Genomic DNA, 20,961 nt, shown 5'->3' on the forward strand with positions numbered 1-20,961 from the left:
GGAAACCAAGTATGAATTAGGGGGCTTAGTCTCTCAGAAAAAGGGAAATTTTTACATCTTTAGCAGACAGATGGAGGAAGCAGGGTAGGAAAGATAAGGAAGAAGCTGTTGGGATTAAAACTGTGTCCTTTGCAGTCAATAGAGCCACTGGATATGGTGTCATTAAGACCTCTTGGAGGCAGAATGCAGATGAAAACATATGATTTTTCAATCGTTATGTTTTAGGGTTTTGGTTTTATAAGATTACTCACAAAAATGAACATGGAAATTTGTTTTGCCTGATAAGAGAAGGGAGGGAGATAAATTCTATTTTTTTTTTAAACCCTTAGCTTCTGTCTTGGGAGTCAATATTGTGTATTGGCTCCAAGGCAGAAGAGTGGTAAGGGCTAGGCAATGGGGGTCAAGTGACTTGCCCAGGGTCACACAGCTGGGAAGTGTCTAAGGCCAGATTTAAACCTAGGACCTCCAGTCTCTAGGCCTGGCTCTCAATCCACTGAGCCACCCAGCTGCCCCTGGAGATAAATTCTATCATGTAACTTAGGAAAACTTGTATGGAAATTGATTACATGTAATTGTTAATAAAATGACTTAGATTCAAATCCAGCTTCAGACACTTATATGTGAACCTTAGACAAATCATTGAAATCCAGTCTACCTCAGTTTTCTTGTCTGTAAAATAGCACTTGCCTCCCAGGATTAAAAAAAAAAAGAGTTATTGATAAAACACTTTGCAACCCTTAAAGCAGTATTTAAATGCTATTTTCTATGCCCTGGTCTTTCCATCTGTGATGTAAGTAGGAAGTGTCTGCTGCTTTTGTCTCCCTTCCACCCTAGCCCTCTGGAGGTGGTCTGAAGGCTGTGACCTTGATTGTGGCCCCATATTTAAGGAAGTGATTCATATATGGTAGTTTCCATAGTTTACACTCAAACCTTTGGGGCAGGAGGGAAGGAGAAAACTGGTCATTTAGAGGTAGATAAGCTCCCACTCTGGAATCCTGGTCCTGCCTCTCATTACCATCACCACCAGATTCTTGGAATCTCAGAAATTGGCCTTGGGACAGGCTTGACCTTGTCCTGGAAAGGCATAGACACAAGATATCCATCAGGGGACAGTAGATCCAATCAGAGACTGGCCCAAGCAAGGTCTTGGCAGAGAACGTAATTATATGTGGGGTACTCGTTTTCAGGATACACATAGATCATACATGAACAAGGATGTGCCTGGAAATCACTTCATGAACTGGCTATGGATGGAGGAACCTAAAAAGAGGGAAAGGTGGGAGGACATTTAAGAGTTTTGTCATCAGCTGGGGGTAGTAGGATACATATAAAGCTATCCTATGTTCATAGAGTTAGAATTGAAATAGAATTTAAAGATCTTCTAGTCCAACCCCTTCATTTTTTTTTTATTTTTTTTTTAAATATATTTTATTTGATCATTTCCAAGCATTATTCGTTAAAGACATAGATCATTTTCTTTTCCTCCCCCCCACCCCCCATAGCCGACACGTAAGTCCACTGGGCATTAGATGTTTTCTTGATTTGAACCCATTGCTTTGTTGATAGTATTTGCATTAGAGTGTTCATTTAAAGTCTATCCTCTGTCATGTCCCCTCAACCTCTGTATTCAGGCAGTTGCTTTTTCTCGGTGTTTCCACTCCCATAGTTTATCCTTTGCTTATGAATGGTGTTTTTTTTTTCTCCTGGATCCCTGAAAGTTGTTCAGGGACATTACACCGCCCCTAATGGAGAAGTCCATTACGTTCGATTATACCACAGTGTATTAGTCTCTGTGTACAATGTTCTCCTGGTTCTGCTCCTCTCGCTCTGCATCACTTCCTGGAGGTTGTTCCAGTCTCCATGGAACTTCTCCACTTTATTATTCCTTTGAGCACAATAGTATTCCATCACCAACATATACCACAGTTTGTTCAGCCATTCCCCAATTGATGGGCATCCCCTCGTTTTCCAGTTTTGGGCCACCACAAAGAGCGCAGCTATGAATATTTTTGTACAAGTCTTTGTGTCCATTATCTCTTTGGGATACAGACCCAGCAGTGCTATGGCTGGGTCAAAGGGTAGATATTCTTTTGTCGCCCTTTGGGCATAGTTCCAAATTGCCCTCCAGAATGGTTGGATCAGTTCACAACTCCACCAGCAATGAATTAATGTCCCTACTTTGCCACATCCCCTCCAGCATTCATTACTTTCCTCTGCTGTTATGTTAGCCAATCTGCTAGGTGTGAGGTGATACCTCAGAGTTGTTTTGATTTGCATCTCTCTGATTATAAGAGATGTGGAACACTTCTTCATGTGCTTGTTAATAGTTTTGATTTCTTTATCTGAGAACTGCCTATCCATTTCCCTTGCCCATTTATCAATTGGAGAATGGCTTGATTTTTTGTACAATTGATTTAGCTCATTATAAATATGAGTAATTAAACCTTTGTCAGAGGTTTCTATGAAGATTTTTTCCCAATTTGTTGTTTCCCTTCTGATTTTAGTTATATTGGTTTTGTTTGTACAAAAGCTTTTTAGTTTGATGTAGTCAAAATTATTTATTTTACATTTTGTGATTCTTTCTATATCTTGCTTGGTTTTAAAGCCTTTCCCCTCCCAAAGGTCTGACATGTATACTATTCTGTGTTTACCCAATTTACTTATGGTTTCCTTCTTTATGTTTAAGTCACTCACCCATTTTGAATTTATCTTGGTGTAGGGTGTGAGGTGTTGATCTATTCCTAGTCTCTCCCACACTGTCTTCCAATTTTCCCAGCAGTTTTTATCGAATAGTGGATTTTTGTCCCAAAAGCTGGGATCTTTGGGTTTATCGTATACTGTCTTGCTGAGGTCGTTTTCCCCCAGTCTATTCCACTGATCTTCCTTTCTGTTTCTTAGCCAGTACCAAATTGTTTTGATGACTGCTGCTTTGTAATATAGTTTGAGGTCTGGGACTGCAAGGCCCCCATCATATGTGTTTTTTTTCATTATTTCCCTGGATATCCTTGATCTTTTGTTCTTCCAAATGAACTTTGTTATGGTTTTTTCTAAATCAGTGAAGAAGTATTTTGGTAGTTCAATGGGTATGGCACTAAATAGATAAATAAGTTTGGGTAGGATGGTCATTTTTATTATATTGGCTCGTCCTATCCATGAGCAGTTAATGTTTTTCCAATTGTTCAAGTCTAGTTTTAGTTGTGTGGCGAGTGTTTTGTAGTTGTGTTCATATAGTTCCTGTGTTTGTCTTGGGAGATAGATTCCTAGGTATTTTATTTTGTCTAAGGTGATTTTGAATGGGATTTCTCTTTCTAGTTCTTGCTGCTGAGCTGTGTTGGAGATATATAGAAAAGCTGATGATTTATGTGGGTTTATTTTGTATCCTGCAACTTTGCTAAAGTTGTTGATTATTTCAATTAGCTTTTTGGTTGAATCTCTAGGATTCTTTAAGTAGACCATCATGTCATCCGCAAAGAGTGATAACTTGGTCTCCTCCTTGCCTATTCTGATGCCTTCAATTTCTTTATCTTCTCTAATTGCTACTGCTAGTGTTTCTAGTACAATGTCAAATAGTAGAGGTGATAATGGGCATCCTTGTTTCACTCCTGATCTTATTGGGAATGCATCTAGTTTATCCCCATTGCAGATGATATTAGCTGTTGGTTTTAGATATATACTGTTTATTATTTTTAGGAATGACCCTTCTATTCCTATGCTTTCTAGTGTTTTTAATAGGAATGGGTGTTGTATTTTATCAAAGGCTTTTTCTGCATCTATTGAGATAATCATGTGGTTCTTGCTAGTTTGCTTGTTGATGTGGTCAATTATGTGGATGGTTTTCCTAATGTTGAACCAGCCCTGCATCCCTGGTATGAATCCTACTTGATCATGGTGAATGATCCTTCTGATCACTTGCTGGAGTCTTTTTGCTAGTATCCTATTTAAAATTTTTGCATCTATATTCATTAGGGAGATTGGTCTATAGTTTTCTTTCTCTGTTTTTGACCTGCCTGGTTTTGGAATCAGTACCATGTTTGTGTCGTAAAAGGAGTTTGGTAGAACTCCCTCTTTGCTTATTATGTCAAATAGTTTGTATAGTATTGGGGTTAATTGTTCTCTGAATGTTTGATAGAATTCACAGGTGAATCCATCAGGCCCTGGGGATTTTTTCTTAGGAAGTTCTTTGATGGCTTGATGGATTTCAATTTCTGATATGGGATTATTTAAGAATTCTATTTCCTCTTCTGTTAGTCTAGGCAGTTTGTATTTTTGTATATATTCATCCATTTCTCCTAAATTGGTGTATTTATTGCCATATAATTGGGCAAAGTAATTTCTAATGATTGCCTTAATTTCCTCCTCATTGGAGGTGCTGTCCCCCTTTTCATCTTTAATGCTGTGAATTTGCTTCTCTTCCTTCCTTTTTTTAATTAGATTGACCAGTACTTTGTCTATTTTGTTTGTTTTTTCAAAGTACCAGCTTCTTGTCTTATTTATTAAATCAATAGTTCTATCACTTTCGATTTTATTAATTTCTCCCTTAATTTTTAGGATTTCTAATTTGGTTTTCTGCTGGGGGTTTTTAATTTGATCGCTTTCGAGTTTTTTCAATTGCATTTCCAATTGATTGATCTCTGCTCTCCCTTGTTTGTTAATATGAGCTTTCAGGGATATGAATTTGCCTCTGATTACCGCTTTGGCTGCATCCCAAAAGGTTTGAAAGGATGTTTCGCCATTGTCATTTTCCTTGATGAAATTATTAATTGTTTCTATGATTTCTTCTTTAGCTAAACGGTTTTGGAGTATCATATTGTTTAATTTCCAATTGGTTTTAGATTTGGTTTTCCATCCAACCCCTTCATTTTACAGATAGGGAAGCTGGACCCAGAGATTACTTGATCTGCCAGATTCAGACCTAGGGTATCTGACCCTAAGTTTCATAGCCAGGAAGACTTCTTGGAGGTAATAGTTCAGCGCCTGTGGAGGCTGGAGAGTGGGGTAAGATGGTGCTGAATCGCTTCAAAGACCATTGGACCAGAGTGGCCCTTGATCTATGAAGAGAGATCAGGATGGGTACCAGGAATCAGCCTACATGGAGATCACTGTAGTGCTCATCTGGGCCATGCAGGAACAGAGCTCACACTTCACGGGCCTGTGCCTGGCTGGGCAAGAGAGCAAACTCCACTGGCCCTGCCCCTCGCACCCAGTGGCCTTTCCCCTGGCTCAGTGCCTCTCCCGGTCTCCTGACGGCAGACAGCCACTTTCCCCTCAGCTTCCAAACTCCCCAGTGCGGAACATTTCAGGTATCCAAGCCTAGACTCCTCGCGTTTCTGATCCTGGAGACCCCATTGGTTTTAGTTCTTTGCAAGAGCATAAATACTAAGTTCATCTAAATTCTCTTGCAAGATTAGCCACCTCCGTAACCATTCCTGGCCCGAGTACACGACGGCTCCGGAACCCTCAGAGACTTACCTACCCCCTCTCCCTCGTTCCGCTTGGGAAATTGAGGCTGAGTGGAAAAAGGACGTATTCCACATTCATGGGGCTGGTATCGCCTGGGGAACCTCGGGAAGAGTCGGGGGTGGAGGCGTTGGCCCTGAGACTAGCGGATGTGTGGGGGAGAGAGCTGGATATCAGGAGGGTGGAAAGAGTTGCTGCCTCATCCTAGAAGGGCAAAGGGGAGGGGGCGGCACTGGGATCCCCTCTTTCGGAGGGGGCGGGAGATAGTGGCGTCTCTTAAGTGAACTCCATTGCTTGCTCAGCCTCTTACCAGAGGCCGAAGGATCGGAGATCACCGGGTCCACTCTTCTCCCGACCCCAGTCCACTCTCCCAGAAGCCCGGGGTGACGGGGAAGGACTGAAGAAGAGACCCCATCAAGGTGCTGGGGGCTGGAGACTGCAGGTCCTCGCGGAGTAGGGGTGTGTGGGAGAAGGGGGAGAGGTAGGAGAGGAAGGCGGAGCCTCGAGTGGGCGGAGTGATGATCTTGAGGCCGTGGGGGGCGGAGCCCCGGAAAGGCGGAGGGATTGTCCTGAGGCTTCGGGGGGCGGAGCCTTGGGCCCCGCCCTCGGGGAGGCTCCTTCTCCGCCGGCGGCAGTGGAGGAGGCGCCCCCCAGCCGGCTGGCCAGCCTTCCCGCTAGCGGCTCCTAGCTGCGCAGTGCCCGCCAGCTCTGCGGCCCGTCCCCATGGCCTCCCCCCGGGAGCTCACCCAGAACCCTCTCAAGAAGATCTGGATGCCATATAGTAACGGGCGACCGGCGCAGCACGCGAGTCCGCGCGGAGGTGAGAGGCTAGGCTTCAGTACCCGTGTCCGCGAGGGGGCGCGTAGTGGGGGGGAATTGGGGGTGCTACTGTCTTCTCCGCGCTAAGCAGGGCTTGGGGAGGGGAGACTGGAATCTTAGTGTCTTCTCCTAGAGAAGGGGGCGCGAATCTGTGTGCACCACGCATGTCCGAATGTAAGTGAGGGATGTGGGTGCACCTGGAGGGATGCAGGAGGTGGGGAAGAGGCGAAGCACAGGTGTCTCAGGAGGTGGGAAGGTGTGGAGGGGCACAGTGCGGGCTTCGGAGTGTGAAATAGAGGGGAGCAGCAGGCCTGTCTCAGAGGTGTGCTTCCGGCTGATGTACCTTTGCACCTGTTAGTGAGGGGTGTGTGAGTGCCCTTTGAGGGTGATAACGGGGTTAGAGACTAAGGGCCAAGGGGAAGCGATGATGGGCAGGACAGGGGTGTGTGTGTCAGAAAGAGCTTGGTCCTTTTAAGTAGCAGGAAACCCAGTTTAACCAAGGCTTGGTTGAGGATTCCTTGGAATATGGAATGGAATTTGAAGCCCAAGGCATTGGGAGGTGGGTGAAGGCAGTCCTAGTCTGGGATGGGGACAGAAGAGCAGAGCATTCTTAGCCAAAGGGAAAAGCCCTGAGTTCCAAGACCCAGATCAGATTCTGATAGTATGTACAACCTTGAACATCACTTCTTTGGACTTCAGTTTCCTTGACGATAAAGGGATTTCTAAGCCCCCTCCAAATCTCAAATTCTGGGTCTGGATGCCCATGATTAGTGCAGTAAGGATAGTTGTGGGATGGCTGAGGCTCTTTCCAGATGCTGAATGGCCTATACAGCTCCTTCAGCCCCCTCAGGATAGGCCAGCCTTGGCAGAAGGGTGTTTATGAGTGAGGTTTATTGCACTTTGACCTTTGGGTGTGTTAGTCTGTGTACCTGTGAGGAAACTATTCCCCCCCCCATTACGTGTCTGAGTGAACTTGTATGTCTGAGCCTTCCCTTCCAGTGACTTCCAATTTCTCATGTGTGTGTTCTGAATGTTGTATTTATTTGGACATTTTCTTCCCACCCTCTAATGTATGTGTAGCTTCAAACCAAGCTGGTCTTGGGTTAGGGCAGCCAAACCTAGGCTAGTTCTTGACAGTGTGTCCTAAGAAGAGACTTCAGGATTTGTGATTCAGAAGAGGAAAGTGAAAAAGGCTGTGTGCCATCTGGGGTTGGAATCTGCTCTTCCTTTTCCAGGCAGGGTTGATTAGGGCTCTTTAGCAACTTGTTCTTGGGCAAATCCTTGGCAGCTAGTAAAGCCCCTAGTGCTTTCTAGTTGGCCAACTATGGATCTAGGGACCCTGAGTGAGAGGAAAAGGACAGGAGGAGAGTGGACATAATTGTCCTCTCATTCCCTCCAATCTTTTATGACAAGATTTCACCCCACCCCCAATCTGACAAAGTTTGACATACCTCTTACCTGCCTTTCCTTCATCCTCTGGTCTAACAAGTTAAGCTCCCTGTAGGGCCCTCACACCTGACAATGTCTTTCAACTCTGAAGTCCTAGAGTAAGGGAGTCTTCAGACTAGAATGGGACCAGTCAGGGTAAATCCCCACATAGCAAGGCACTTCTATTTGATATGTGGGCCCTGTCATTCCACTCCAGGTCTCAAGCTGGCTACTCAGATCTAGGTTCAGCCCCTGACGATGGGAAAAGACCTTTATTTGTGGTGGGCCACAGTGAGTTCTAGAAATCATGTACTTCCTCCACCCCCTCCAATTCCAAAGTTATATACAGTTTTGCAACTAAAGGCTCTCATGGTACACAAGTTGGATTCTTTCTGACTCAAGTTCACTAAAATTTGCTACATTTCTCTTGTCAGATAGGCTATCAGAACTTGAAAACTTGGCTTTCTTTTATGATATTTACTCTCCAAGCTAGTTCTGTCTTTATTCTCAGTGAGGATTAGAAACTATATTATCTAGATACAATATATGTGCCTGCATCCTTTTGGAAGAATTTCCTTTCTGTTTCCAGGGAAACAATCCACATTTCTCTGTTTGAATTCACACTTAAAAATAGAGCTTAAGGCAATCAGAAAATAAGTTTCTGCTTCTCCTTTAGTATTTTTCACCTTCATTGGTTCTACAAATATTTACTCAATTGTGTATAGGGCTGTTGGGAAGGGGGGAGGTGAGGTTAGGCAGCAAGGTGTAGAGAAGGAGATAAGATATTGCCCTACCCTGGGCAATAGCTCATCCTCTGGGATTGGAGGGCAAGGATAAAAAAGGAACATAGAACAAAGCAGGTTGTGTTAAAACACCATGAGTGGTAATAGACTCTAGATTAAGGGAACTCAGAGAGAGAGATTGAATTTATATGGCAGGATCAGAGAATACTTCATAGAGAAAGTGATATTTGATCTAGACCTCCAGGCCAACTGATATATAAAGAGGATTTTTATTCTGACTGTGGGGAACAACTGAAAGTTTTTGAGCAGAGGAATGCTAAGATCAGATATGTACATTGGAAGATTGTTTGGGAAGCTATATGAAGAATAGATTCTAGGAAAGAGTCTGAAAATACAAGCATGCTAGTTAGGAGGTTACTTTAACAGGCCATTGGAAAGATGAGGGTGTAAGCCAGAGTGGTAGCTATGGGAATAGATAAGAGGGGAAGGCATATCTGAAAGGTCATTGACCAGATAGATTGAACAGGACTTGGAACCTGATTGGATATGGAAGATAAGGAAGAAAGAAGAATCAAAGATAACTGCAGAGTTTAAAGCCTAGGTGACAGGTGGTACCATGCACAGAAACAATTAGAATGATTTGTAAGCCATTTCTCAAAAGATAAGTGGTCAAAATATACTAACAGTTTTCAAAGGAAAAACTCAAAACTATCAACTACTGTTTGAAAACAAACATGGAAATTGCTCATAATCAGGGAAATGTAAATTAATCCAATTCTGAAATGAAATGATGAAGTACAATTAAATTCCTCGCCTTATATCACCAAACTGGCAAATATGATCAAGAATAACATTAATTCTGGTATAGGAAAGTGAGTTAATTCACTTCTGACAGAACTATGAAATTTTGTTTTGGAAATATTGTGAAATATCTGGAATGTTGGTGAAATATTGTTTTGGAAAGAAATACATAATTATACAATAAAAGTTACAAAGCTGTTCTGGCTTTTGCCCTAGTAATCCTACTTTTAGGAATTTACCCATAGGGGGTTATTGACAGGAAGAAAAGACCCACGTGAAAATATTCATAGTGTTTGTATTAGTAAAGAGTAGGAAGCAAACTATGTTCCCTACAATTGGGGAATGGCAGAATAAGTTGTGTCATATAGAAAATTGAGCTGTTAAATGATGACTAAGGAAATCAAAGAAATGTAGGAACACTTGGTTCCCAGGGTGGAAGGATGAGCCAAAGGAATACAGACTTCAACTATTTAAGTAAAGACATTATTAAAATTCAGAGGAGAAATACTTCAAAGGCTCTGATTTCATCAATGTGGTTTATCCACCATCTATGCTTTCTCATCCAATGCTATTCTTAGATCAGTATTGGCAACTGGAAATTTACCCAAGAAAAATTTTCCCAGTTTAGGAAATTTTTTTTTATTAAATGTTTTATAAGAAACTTAACACTAAATGTTACTCCAAATAACCTTGTATAATAATGATTTACATTTAAATTAATTAGACTCAGGGCTGGAAAGGGCATTAGAGGACAATTAGTCCAACTATCTCATTTTATGTAGGAGAAAACTGGGGCCCATAGAGTTTTTAAGAAACTTAGATTAATAGAGCTAGAAGAGAAGATAAATTAGGAAGTAATCAGTTAGCTAATTTTTTACCCTCCTTTTTTTTTACCCTTTTAAAAAAAAACCTTTCTGTCTTAAAATCAATACCAAATATCAGTTCCAAGCCAGAAGAAAGGTAAGGGCTAGACAAACAGGATTAAGTGAATTGCCCAGAGTCACACAGATAGAAAGTATCTGAGGTCACATTTGAATCTAGACCACACTCCAGGCCTGGCTCTTTATCCACTGAACTACCTAGCTGCCCCTAGCTAAGTTACTTTTTGAGGATAAAGATGGGGCAATCTTTCTATCCATATCCTTGTGGGAGACTAGCATCTGGGGTCTACGCTGATGAGTCAGTTTAGTAGAATCAATTTTTAAAAATTTATTTATTTTAAAGATATTTTCCATGTTTACATGTTTCATGTTCTCTCCCTTCCCTCTACCTGCACCCTTCCTAGAACTGACAAGCAATTAGTGGAATCTATTTTGACAAAAAAAAATTGTCAATAAAATAGTTTAAATATAAAGCAAGGTGATTTTTATATGAACTGGAAAGACCTCCATGAACTGATGCAGAGTGAAATGAGCAGAATCAGGAGGACTTTGTACACAGAAAGTGAAACATTGTTGAGATCTAATGTAAATAGACTCTGATACTAATAGCAATGCAATGATCAAGAACAATTCCATGGAATTTATGAAAAGGAATGCTATCCACATCTAGAGAAAGAACTGTGGGAGTAGAAACACAGAAGTAAAACATAAAATTTATAACTTGGTTATATGGATATATGATTTGGGGTTGTGGTTTTTAAAAGATTACTCTATTACAAATATGAATAATATAGAAATAGGTTTTGAATAATAAGGCATATATAAACCAGTAATATTGCTTGTCAGCTCCAGAAGAGGGGAGGGAGAGAACATGAATCATGTAACCATAGAAAAATATTCTAAAATAAATAAATAAAGTGGGAGAATGAATAAATAAATAAAGCAGAAGAGGGAGGATCTTTTTATGTTAAACAAATGGAATTTTCAGTGCTTGTAAAATACCCATATCAGAGTGGGATTTGTGGATCTGGAGCTCAAAAGAAATTTGGTACTAGAAAACAAAAACTGGAGGATCATCTGCATAAGAGATGAAAGATGAAGACATGATGGGGCCAACAATAGAGTTTTGGGAAAAGATGTGATGTTCCTGCATAAGAGGCAAAATGAGAGAAAGGACCTAAGGAGTGATATCTACAAGGAGTACTCAGGGATGCAGGAGAAGAACCAAAGAGGGGAGAGCAAGGACCCAAACTAAGGGAGGAAAGAGTATGTGGAGGAGGAGCTACGCCAGCACTGCCAAATGTGACCAAAGACGGAGAAGAAGCCATTTAGGCTTGGACATCAGGTCATGGTGAACTTGACGTGAGCAGTTTTGTTAGAGTGATGGGGATTTAAGCCTAATTACAAGAAACTGAGGAGTGGGAGTGGGAAGCAACAAAGTGTTTAATATTTTTCTCTGGATATTTTAGCAAAAAGAACAAACCAGCCATTGTTCTAGCTTCCTTGTCTCTTAGGGGAAAAAAAGTTAATTCACCTCTAGAAGCATTTATTAAGAACTTAGGTGTACAAAGTACTGTGCTAAAGCTGTGAGGATTTAAAATCAATTAAACTGGAGGGAAACATATGTACTCAGATAAGTAAACATGAGATAAATACAAATCATCTTCTGAGAAGAGAAGTGAAGAGATTGGGGAGGACACCTGGGGGTGATCAGGAATGGTCTTGTATAGAAGGTGGCATTTAAGCTGTGCCTCAAAGGGTTCTAGACATTCCAGAAAGGAAAGGTGTGGGGGGAGAGTATTACAGGGAGTGGGACAGCCTGACAAAAGCATGACAATAAGTTCAGAATGTTGTTTCCAGGGTAGAACAAGTAAGTTAGTTTGTCTGGAATACAATGTGTCAGTGGGGGAGTAATGTGAAACCAATTTAAAAAGGTTGCAACAAGATTATAAAGGATTTTAAATCTCCAATAGGAATTTGTTTCTTATCCTAAAAGAAATGGGGGGCTACTGAAGCTTCTTGAGCAGAAGAATGACTTGGTCAGACAACAATGGAGGGTTCCCTCCTTAGCAAGGAGAAATTCTAAGCTTAGCTGTGTGCCTGAGATTCTGTGTACAGGCAGGGGGAAAGATGATTAGTCCCTTCATCATCCTAGACCCTCAACCACTGGCAGTTAAAGCATTAATAATAAGTTCTCTCTCACACACACACATTCATACTTCTCCTGACTTGATGCCATCCATTCATTTTTTTTAAAAGCCTTACTTTCCTTACTAGAATCAATACTGTATATTTGTTCCACGGCAGAAGAACAGTAAGGGCTAGGCAATGAGGGTTAAGTGACTTCTCAAGCTCACACAGGTAGACAATGTTTAAGTTCAAATTTGAACCCAGGCCTGGATCTCTATCCACTGAGCTTCCTAGCTGCCTCTAAACCATTCATTCTTGGTCCTCAAATCTTAGAGATCATCTAGTTCAATCCATGCAGTGAATAGACTTTCAAGGTTCCAATCTCCACTTTCCTCATCCCCACTCTGAAAACCAGGTCATCCAAGCTAAAAAGGTCCTTTGTATTGTATGATCTAGAACTAACAGGGATTTAAAAAATTATCAGCTCCTAACCTCTCATTTTATAGAGCAGAAGACTGAAATCAAGAAAAAAGAGAGCACTAGCCAGAGACAGTGGCAGATCTAGGACAAGTTGAGTCTCTTGGTCTTCTCTGTGTTCTTGCTACATATACCATGATGCCTTTCCCTCTGAGTATTCCTAGATAAGCATTTGCATCATTGGCTTTTAGCCCTTGGAAGGTTGTTGTTATAGGAGAAGAGTAGATATGAATAAAATTAGAATGTTTTTCTTTAGGATTTCAAGGATTTATGGAACTTAGGGTAAAAAAGAAATGTGTTTGCATTCTTCTGACCCATCTTTCTCTTTTCAGTTTATCTAGTTCCATTTGAATGAGAAACACAAATACTTGTAGCTTCCTAGAGAGATGGTTAAGACAGGCAGCAGTTTATATATATATATATATATATATATATATATATATTTTTTTTTTTAAACCCTTACCTTCCATCTTAGAATGATTCTAAGGCAGAAGAGTGGTAAGGGCTAGGCAATGGAGGTCAAGTGACTTGCTAGGAAGTGTCTGAGGCTAGATTTAAACCTAGGACCTCCTATCTCTAGGCCTGGCTTTCAATCTACTGAGCTACCCAGATGCCCCCAGCAGTTTATATATTTAAAAAAAAAAAGTTCCCACCATGTTAGTGGATCATAAGCTCAGTATGAGTTTAAAGTATGAAGTGGCATCAGCACCATCAACCATGACATGATCTCCTACATATACAGTCAGAATTGCAGAGAAGTGAAGAGGACTGCCTGAGATACAGGAGAGGGAATGGAGTGTAAAAGACCCAGCAGCTTCTCAGCTAACCTTCTATCCTATACCGAAAAGCCCCCAGTGCCATCTTTGACAGGATCCTGCAGCCTCAGAGACCTTTGAGCATAAGGAACATTCTGCAGTCACTTCCATTTTTTTTTTGACAGATGGAAAATGAAAAATAAATTTTGGTTCTCATAAAAGCTCATGTTCTATGGTTGCTGATGGTATGACATTGGGGAGGGGTCTCCTCTCACATGGTACATTTAACAAAGCTTTTAAAATTGGGGGGTAAGTGGGACAATAAAATCTAATATATTGGAAAGAACTTGGGCTGTAATTAGAACAATTTGATTCTAGTCCTGGTTTTGCCACTGAGCAACCCATTTTAAAGTACAGTTTCCTTATCTATAAGAAAGAGGATTGAATTAGGTTGCCCCAAGGTCGCTTCATGTGCTGACATTTAATGGTTCTAAGATCAGGTGGGGGGAAAAAAATCTCATTTGCCCTTTAGAACATCCCTTTAAACCTTTTCTTCGTATTTTCTAACCACTCATCTCCCTTTATTATCTTTGGCCTTTTGAAACAGCTTTGTTTGCTCTCTGGCTGTGGTGATGATTTGGAGGGTCACAGATTCCTCGAGGTTGGTGGACAATAAAAGAGGTGTGCATGTGTGGGTTGGTCCTGAGCTGGGGGGAGGGAGGGAGGTGTTCATGGGGCAGGAAGTGGTGTTCTCAACATACAACTTTCTTCTTTTCCTCATGTGAGAAAATCAGAAATCTAAAGCTGAAAGAAATCTTTGAGATGAGGAAAAATGGGCCCAGGGCAGTTGAGTGACATGTTTAAGACCAATAGAGCCAAACTCTAAATAATTTCTTCTCCCCTTGGCCACTAGGAAGCACCGAGCCAAAGGCAGATGTACCAGTCTGGGAACATGAACATTTGGGATTGATTGAACAAAGGGATTGGATTTATTCCCAACTCATCACAACTGGTTTTAGAGGAGCATTTTGTTATTAATAACAGAATTAGAGACCACTAAGGGCAGAGTGGTTATAGTACTGGACCTGGAATTAGGAAGAGCTAAGTTCAAATGTGGCCCTTTGACCCTGGGCAAGTCACTAAACCTCTCTTTGCCTCGGTTTCTTTGAACTATAAAACTATTTAAAAAATACTTTGTATTATGAGAACCTAATGAGATAAATTTTTGTAAAAAACAAAACAAAACAAAACATAGCACTATGTCTGGTACATAATAGAGACTATATAAATGTTTATCCCTTCCCTTCCTCTATCAGAAGCTTTCCCATCTGTCAAGCATATTGGCAGCTTCTAAAGCACTTCGACATCTTTTTCTCCTGTTCATTCTTACAACCTACCTATGAAGTAGGTAGTACAAATATTATCTCTATTTTATAGATTTACAAACAGGTTCAGTGACTCGAGTAGATTATGAGCTCCTCAATGGTACACACTGCCTTTTGCCTTTCATTGGATGTCCAGCCCTTAACAAAGGGCCTGGCATATGAGAGAAGCTTAATGAATACATATTGATTGACTCATTAACTCACTTGGCTATTGCCCTGTCTCAAGCTCGTGGGCTTTCCTTTGTACCTCTTGGCTTGGCATTTCCAGTGGTTCGCTGCACTCTTTCCTGGCACCTTCAGAGAATCAGCATCCACAGGGAACCTCTTACTTTCTGTTACTCCCTTACAAGCTAGGCAGGGGATAGTGTCTTATTTATTAACCTTTAGTAATGAACCACGTCCCACTTATAAGCCCCAGTCTTTATGGCTTAGCCCAAAAAGTCCTCAGAAACAGATGTCTTGGATTGGGGATGTGTGAGAGCTTTATGGCCTGCTGCAGGGTGCTCAGAGATGGGGTACAGAAACCAGACATAATGACTCAATGGCCTAAGCTAAAGAATGGGTAGAGGACTTGGGGGAGCGGGGTCTAGGAACTTTGTGATTACTTAACATCTGGGATTGGAACTTTTCCCTATAAATAAACTGTGAGTGGTGATGTGGGGAAGTGATCAGAGAGCTGGCTTTGAAAAATCCATATTCAAGTCCCACCTTTGACAAAGACTGTCTCTGGCACAGCACCTGGCACCTAGTAAGGAATGACCTAAAAAAACCAAACCTAAAAAAGTCATTAAACCTCTCAGTGTCTCCAGCCAACACTTTAAGTTGCAGAACAGGTAGGGGGGAGGTTTCCTCATCTGGAAAGGCAACAAACTCATGTCTGATCTAAATGCTGGAAATAAAACCAAAACCAAATGCTCCATGAGGATGATACCCTATCCAGTAGGTTTAGAGAATTAATTTTCAACTTGCTGCTTTGTGTGGCAATAGAGATGTCAAAATACTACTGGGCAGAATCTGGTTTCCTGCCAGTGTGTGCTCACCCCATGCCTGGGTGTTTTGAGGGATGGCAGGCTCTGGTTTGCAACCTCTGCCCTGTGGGCTCATCTCCTGGCAGCTCCCTCTGCAGAGCAGCTGGTATCTCAAAGAAGGGAAGGAGAACTCACATTTCTTGCTCTGTCTTCTGTGTAGACGTGGACTCATTCTGGTGGGTTAGTAGGTGAGATTGCTAGGTTAGGTTTGAGATATTTCGGAGTAAAGTGATAAGCGGTTTTGGGGGGCTTCATATGGGTCCATCTTAGCCAGATCTGGACCCTGCTGATGGACCACAAGCCCTGGCTCAGTTTGCATGCTTAATATGTGCCCTGACTGATGGACCAAGTTCATACCTTTCCATGAAAGCTAAGAGTAGGGCAAGTGTGTTGATCCTCATCAACTGGTCACAGAGAAATAAACTCATTCAAACCAAAAGGATTTTCTGCCTAATAAACAAGGAATTGACTACTGGTTTAAAAAAAATGCCAAATATCCATGCAAATTAATAATTATTTAATATTAACAGTAGATTCTAAAAAAGCCTTGCCTAGGAGACATTTTCTATTTCAAAATTTAAAGGCATATTTGCTATGAGTTTAAGTAAAATCAGACAAAAGCATTTCAGTCATATTCTTAATCAATGGGAACAATAAAGATTCCACTTCACACCTATCAGATTAGTAAAGCCGACAAAAGAGGAAAATATATACTGTAGCTCCTTTCATTGTGGCAAAGGGTTAAAAAAGGATTACCTATCAATTGAAAAATGATTAGACAAATTTTGATACATGAAGGTAAAGGAATGCTATTGTGCTTTAAGAAATGATGAAGGATGTAGGGTGGAGTAGCAAAGGAATCTAAGTGGTTAGTCAGGCCTAGAGATGGAGGTTCTGGGTTCAAATCTAGTCTCAGATACTTCCTAGCTGTGTGACTCTAGATAAGTCACTTAACCTCCATTGCTTAACCCCTACTGCTCTTCTGCCTTGGAATGAATACACAGTATTGATTCTGAGATGGAAGGTAAGAGTTAAAAAAAAAGAAGAAGAAAAGAAATGATAAAGGGAATGGTTTAATAAAAACCTGGGAAGAGCTGATAAATGAAAGTGAAATGAAAAAAACCTGCAGAACAATTTATATAACAACAAAACATTATTATAAAGATAACTTCAAAAAAATTTAGGAACCCTGATCAACATAATGAACAACAATCCCTAAAGATTCATGATATAATATACTCTCCTGCTCTAGATAGAAAGCTGATGGACTCAGAATGCAGAATAAAACATTTTATTTTATTTTATTTTTTGGACATGGGTGATGCAGAAATTTGTAAGGAATTTTTTTTTTTGCCTTCTCAATGGATAGGGAGGAGCAGGTTGAATTTAAGGAAAGAAGAAAGAGAGAGAGAGAGAAATAAAGAAAGAAAGAAAAGAGACAAAACTGAGAGGTAGTCCCTCTTTGGGACACTAGCTAAACAAATTGTATGTAATGTAATATTATCCTGCCATAAGACATTATTAAATGAATAATTTCAAAGGATTGAAAAGACTGAACTGGCATAGATCAAAGTAAGCTAGGGTTAGACTAGTTTATACCAAGATAACATAGAGAAAAACAGTTTTGAAAGACTTTAGAATTCTGATCAATGTAATGACAAACTTTGTGTCCAAAAGAGTGATTGATGATGAAACACAACCCCAACAGACTTAAAAATGCAGAAAGAGATATTTCTGGACATAGCTAATGGAGGAATTTGTTTAACTTATTACATAGCTATGCTTTTGTTGTGTTTTTGTTTTTGTTTTTTTTTCAGATTTAAAAAATTGCTCATTGGGAGAGAGTGAGAAGGATAAAATATTGCTTTGGAACTTTACAGGAACAAGTTGACCCAACTTTTCCCCTGTCCCTGCAGAAATGACCGATGAATCGAAGGCTTCTCTCTTCACAGATCAGTTGCCTTTGTCCTGCTGTGAATGGTATTACAAAAAAGTCAGTAAACAGCTTTCAGTTCCAGACTCCTAGGCCGTCTTGGCTCAAGTTTAGAGAAAGGCTTCTGACTCTAGGGATAGGACAAGAAGGCCTTTCATTTCAAAATATATGAGCTTATTTGGCTTCTTATAGTAAAGACCAGAAAAGGGATCTAGCTTATTTTCCCTCTCTATTCTTCAAACTTCCTGCTCTACCTGGTATAATAGACATGGCCATATTTGTTCATCTGTACATTGGAGAGAATCCAGTGATCTTCTCTACTCTATTTCAGGCACATTCCAAAACGTCCATGCCAGAGATCTCACCATCTCTTGGAGTTATGTTACCTCCAAGATTTAGAACTCTGAGATTCTACACCCTCTCTTCCTTCCATCTGTCCCATTCACAGGTTCTACACGATCACTAGGACTTTTGGTACCTTGACCTTTCTCTAGTCACCAAGCTTCATTTGAGTGTTATCAAGCCTTCATATCATAGTCTCTGGGTTTCATTAATTGCTGTCCTAGAATGTTTTTACTTCCCAATCTTCCATCTTTACTTGCTAATCCTTGGGAGACCCTCATCATCTGATTTCTTTGGTCTTGCATCAAGGCTTCTGGGTTTCTCTGTAGAAAGAAATTGAGTTGATTTTACCCCCATTACAAAGTTTTAGTTTATAACTCCAGCTGGTCCCTTAATACTGCTTGGTTATCCTTGCACTCTGATCATAATCAACTCCTTATCTCATTCCTGATAGTGACTATTCCCATCTTTTTCTTCCTGATAATCCCCAGCTACACCTTTTAATCCCATAATTCTCAGAACCAGCTTCCTTCACCTAGAAGATAAAGGTCATCTAAATGTTGGTGACTGAAGAGATGAGACTCCTACAGTTCTCTGTTCTGGTTATTCAACATCTGGAGTGATGTATTCACTTGTGGCTCTCATATTGTAGGAAGGACATTGATAAATTAGGGTATGTCCAAGTGAGAGCCACCAGGATATTGAAGGACCTTGAGGTCATGCCATATTGGAATTAATTGAATTCCTTAGAAACATTTAGACAGGGAAAGAGAGGTTGTATTTGAGGAAGGCACAGTAAGGGGATGAGATTCTGATGTTTCCATTTGAAAGCTTGTCATCAAAAAAAAAAAACCTCTAAATTACTATTAATTAGAGAAATACAACTTTGAGATGCCATCTCACACCTATCAGATTGGCTAACATGTAGTATAGGAAAATGATAAATGCCAGAGGGATTGTGGAAAAAATGTGATACCAATGGAGTTGTGAACTAGTCTGACCATTTTAGAGAACAATTTGGAACTATGCCTGAGGAGCCATAAAACTGCCCATACCCTTTGACCCAACAATACCACTACTAGATCTATATCCCAAAAACATCAAAGAAGAGGAGGAAAAACATATTTGTACAAAAGTATTTATAGCAGCAATTTTTCTGGTGGCAAAGAATTGGAAACCAAGGGACTATCCATCCATTGAGGAATGACTGAACAAGTTGTGATGGAATATAATTGTGCTTTAAGAAATGATGAGCAGGATGGTTTCAAGAAAACTTCCCAGAAAACCTGGGAAGAATTACATGAACTATTATTGCAAAATGAAGTAAACAGTACAATGAGTATGATCAACTGTGAAAGACTTGACTTTTCTAATCAAGACAGTGATCCAAGACAATTCCAAGGACCCATAATAAAACATGGTATCTGTTTTCCAGAGAGAGAGAATTGATGAACTCTGAGTGCATATTAAAGCATATTTTTTAAGAAATTTATTTTTCTTGTGTTTGTGTTTTATTTTATAACATGACTAATGTGGAAATGTTTTGCATGTCTTCCCACATGTAATTTATATATTGCTTGCCTTCTCAAGGAGTAGGAAAGGAATGAGAGAGATTTTTTTTAGAATTTTTAGAAAATGAATCTTGAAATTTTTTACATGTAATTGAGAAATATTTCATGAAATAAATAAAAATTTATTTTTTTAAAAATTTATCATGTGGAAAAGGGATTAGGTTTTTTTTTTTTCTATTTAGCCCCTTGAGGTCAGAACTAATAGCCATGGGTAGAAGTTACAGAGGCAAATTGAAACTTGATATATGGAGAAGCTTACTAACAACTATGGCTATTAAAAATGTCATGTACTATCTTAAGAGGTGGTGGGTTCCTTCTCACTGGAAGTCTTCAAGCAAAAATAACATGAGCACTTTTTGTAGGAGGGTTTCTTTTTGGGTACGTATCAAACTAAGTGGCTTTTGAGGTCATTTTACTAAGATTCTATGGTTTTGTAGCATGGATTCCCTTAGATTCTTTCCTGAATTTCTGAAATTTTCAACAACCTCTCCCTCTCCTTTCCTTCCAGTAGCATATGAACTATCTCTTCTTCTAAGGTCAATAACTTTACCTTGATCCTATTCCCTATTTTCTTCTCTAGGGTCTTGATTCAACAGTCACTCTTCTTTTAAAATCATCTTTTTTAGACTCCCTCTATTATTGGCTCTTTCCCACCTGTATAAAATGACTTAGTCAAGCATTTAATAAGTGCCTACTATTTGCCAGGCAATGTAAACTAGGTTGTTTTCTCTGTCTGGGATGCTAAACACTGGGGATACAAAGAAAGGGCGCTTGAGGGGTTTAAAGTCTGATGGGAATAATATATAAATAACTATGTACATATCATGTATTTACAAGATAAATTGGAGATAAATCAAGAGAAGAAAAATGCTAACATTAAGGGGGAATAAATAAAAGTTTCTTGCAGAAGGTGGAGGATTTTGGCTGGGACTTAAAGGAAGTCAGGGAAACCAGAAAGTGAAGATGAGGAGAGAGAATTCCAGGTAAAAGAGATGGTCAGTGGATATGCTCAGTGTCTAGAGATGGAATGTCTTGTTTGAGGAATAGCAAGGAAACTAGTGTCACTAGATCAAAGAGGAGGTGGGGACAGTAAGGTGTAAGAAGACTTGAAAAGCAAGAAGGGACCAGTTATAAAAGACTCTGAAAGCCAAACAGAGGATTTTGTATTTAATCCTGAAGGTAATGTGGAGCCATTGGAGCTTACAAAAAAG

The 20,961-nt window shown here is 40.2% G+C and overlaps 1 protein-coding gene and 1 long non-coding RNA gene across 13 annotated transcripts in view; one reads left to right on the forward strand and one right to left on the reverse strand.

The window, feature by feature from the left end:
• The window catches only part of PFKFB4 (6-phosphofructo-2-kinase/fructose-2,6-biphosphatase 4), an 85,543-nt gene that overhangs the window by 6,252 nt on the left and 58,330 nt on the right, over positions 1-20,961 (forward strand). For 3 of the 12 annotated variants that reach the window (XM_056805274.1, XM_001375021.3, XM_056805270.1), the window contains exon 1: positions 6,144-6,277. The exons of 7 other annotated variants lie outside the window; for them this stretch is intronic. In XM_056805274.1, coding sequence (XP_056661252.1) covers positions 6,181-6,277 — 97 coding nt within the window. In that variant the 5' untranslated portion in view covers positions 6,144-6,180. Of the gene's footprint in view, positions 1-6,143; positions 6,278-14,098; positions 14,173-20,961 lie in introns of those variants that run through there. 2 more of the 12 variants (XM_056805272.1, XM_056805271.1) reach the window with 1 other exon arrangement.
• LOC103101923 (uncharacterized) lies at positions 1,147-5,904 on the reverse strand. The gene is made up of 2 exons (XR_001623696.2): positions 5,768-5,904; positions 1,147-1,260 (listed from the first exon to the last, which is right to left on the reverse strand). It is a non-coding gene; the product is annotated as an uncharacterized LOC103101923 (long non-coding RNA).

The sequence above is a fragment of the Monodelphis domestica genome, chromosome 7 (assembly GCF_027887165.1).
Source record: "Monodelphis domestica isolate mMonDom1 chromosome 7, mMonDom1.pri, whole genome shotgun sequence".
In the NCBI taxonomy this organism is placed as follows: Eukaryota; Metazoa; Chordata; class Mammalia; order Didelphimorphia; family Didelphidae; genus Monodelphis; species Monodelphis domestica.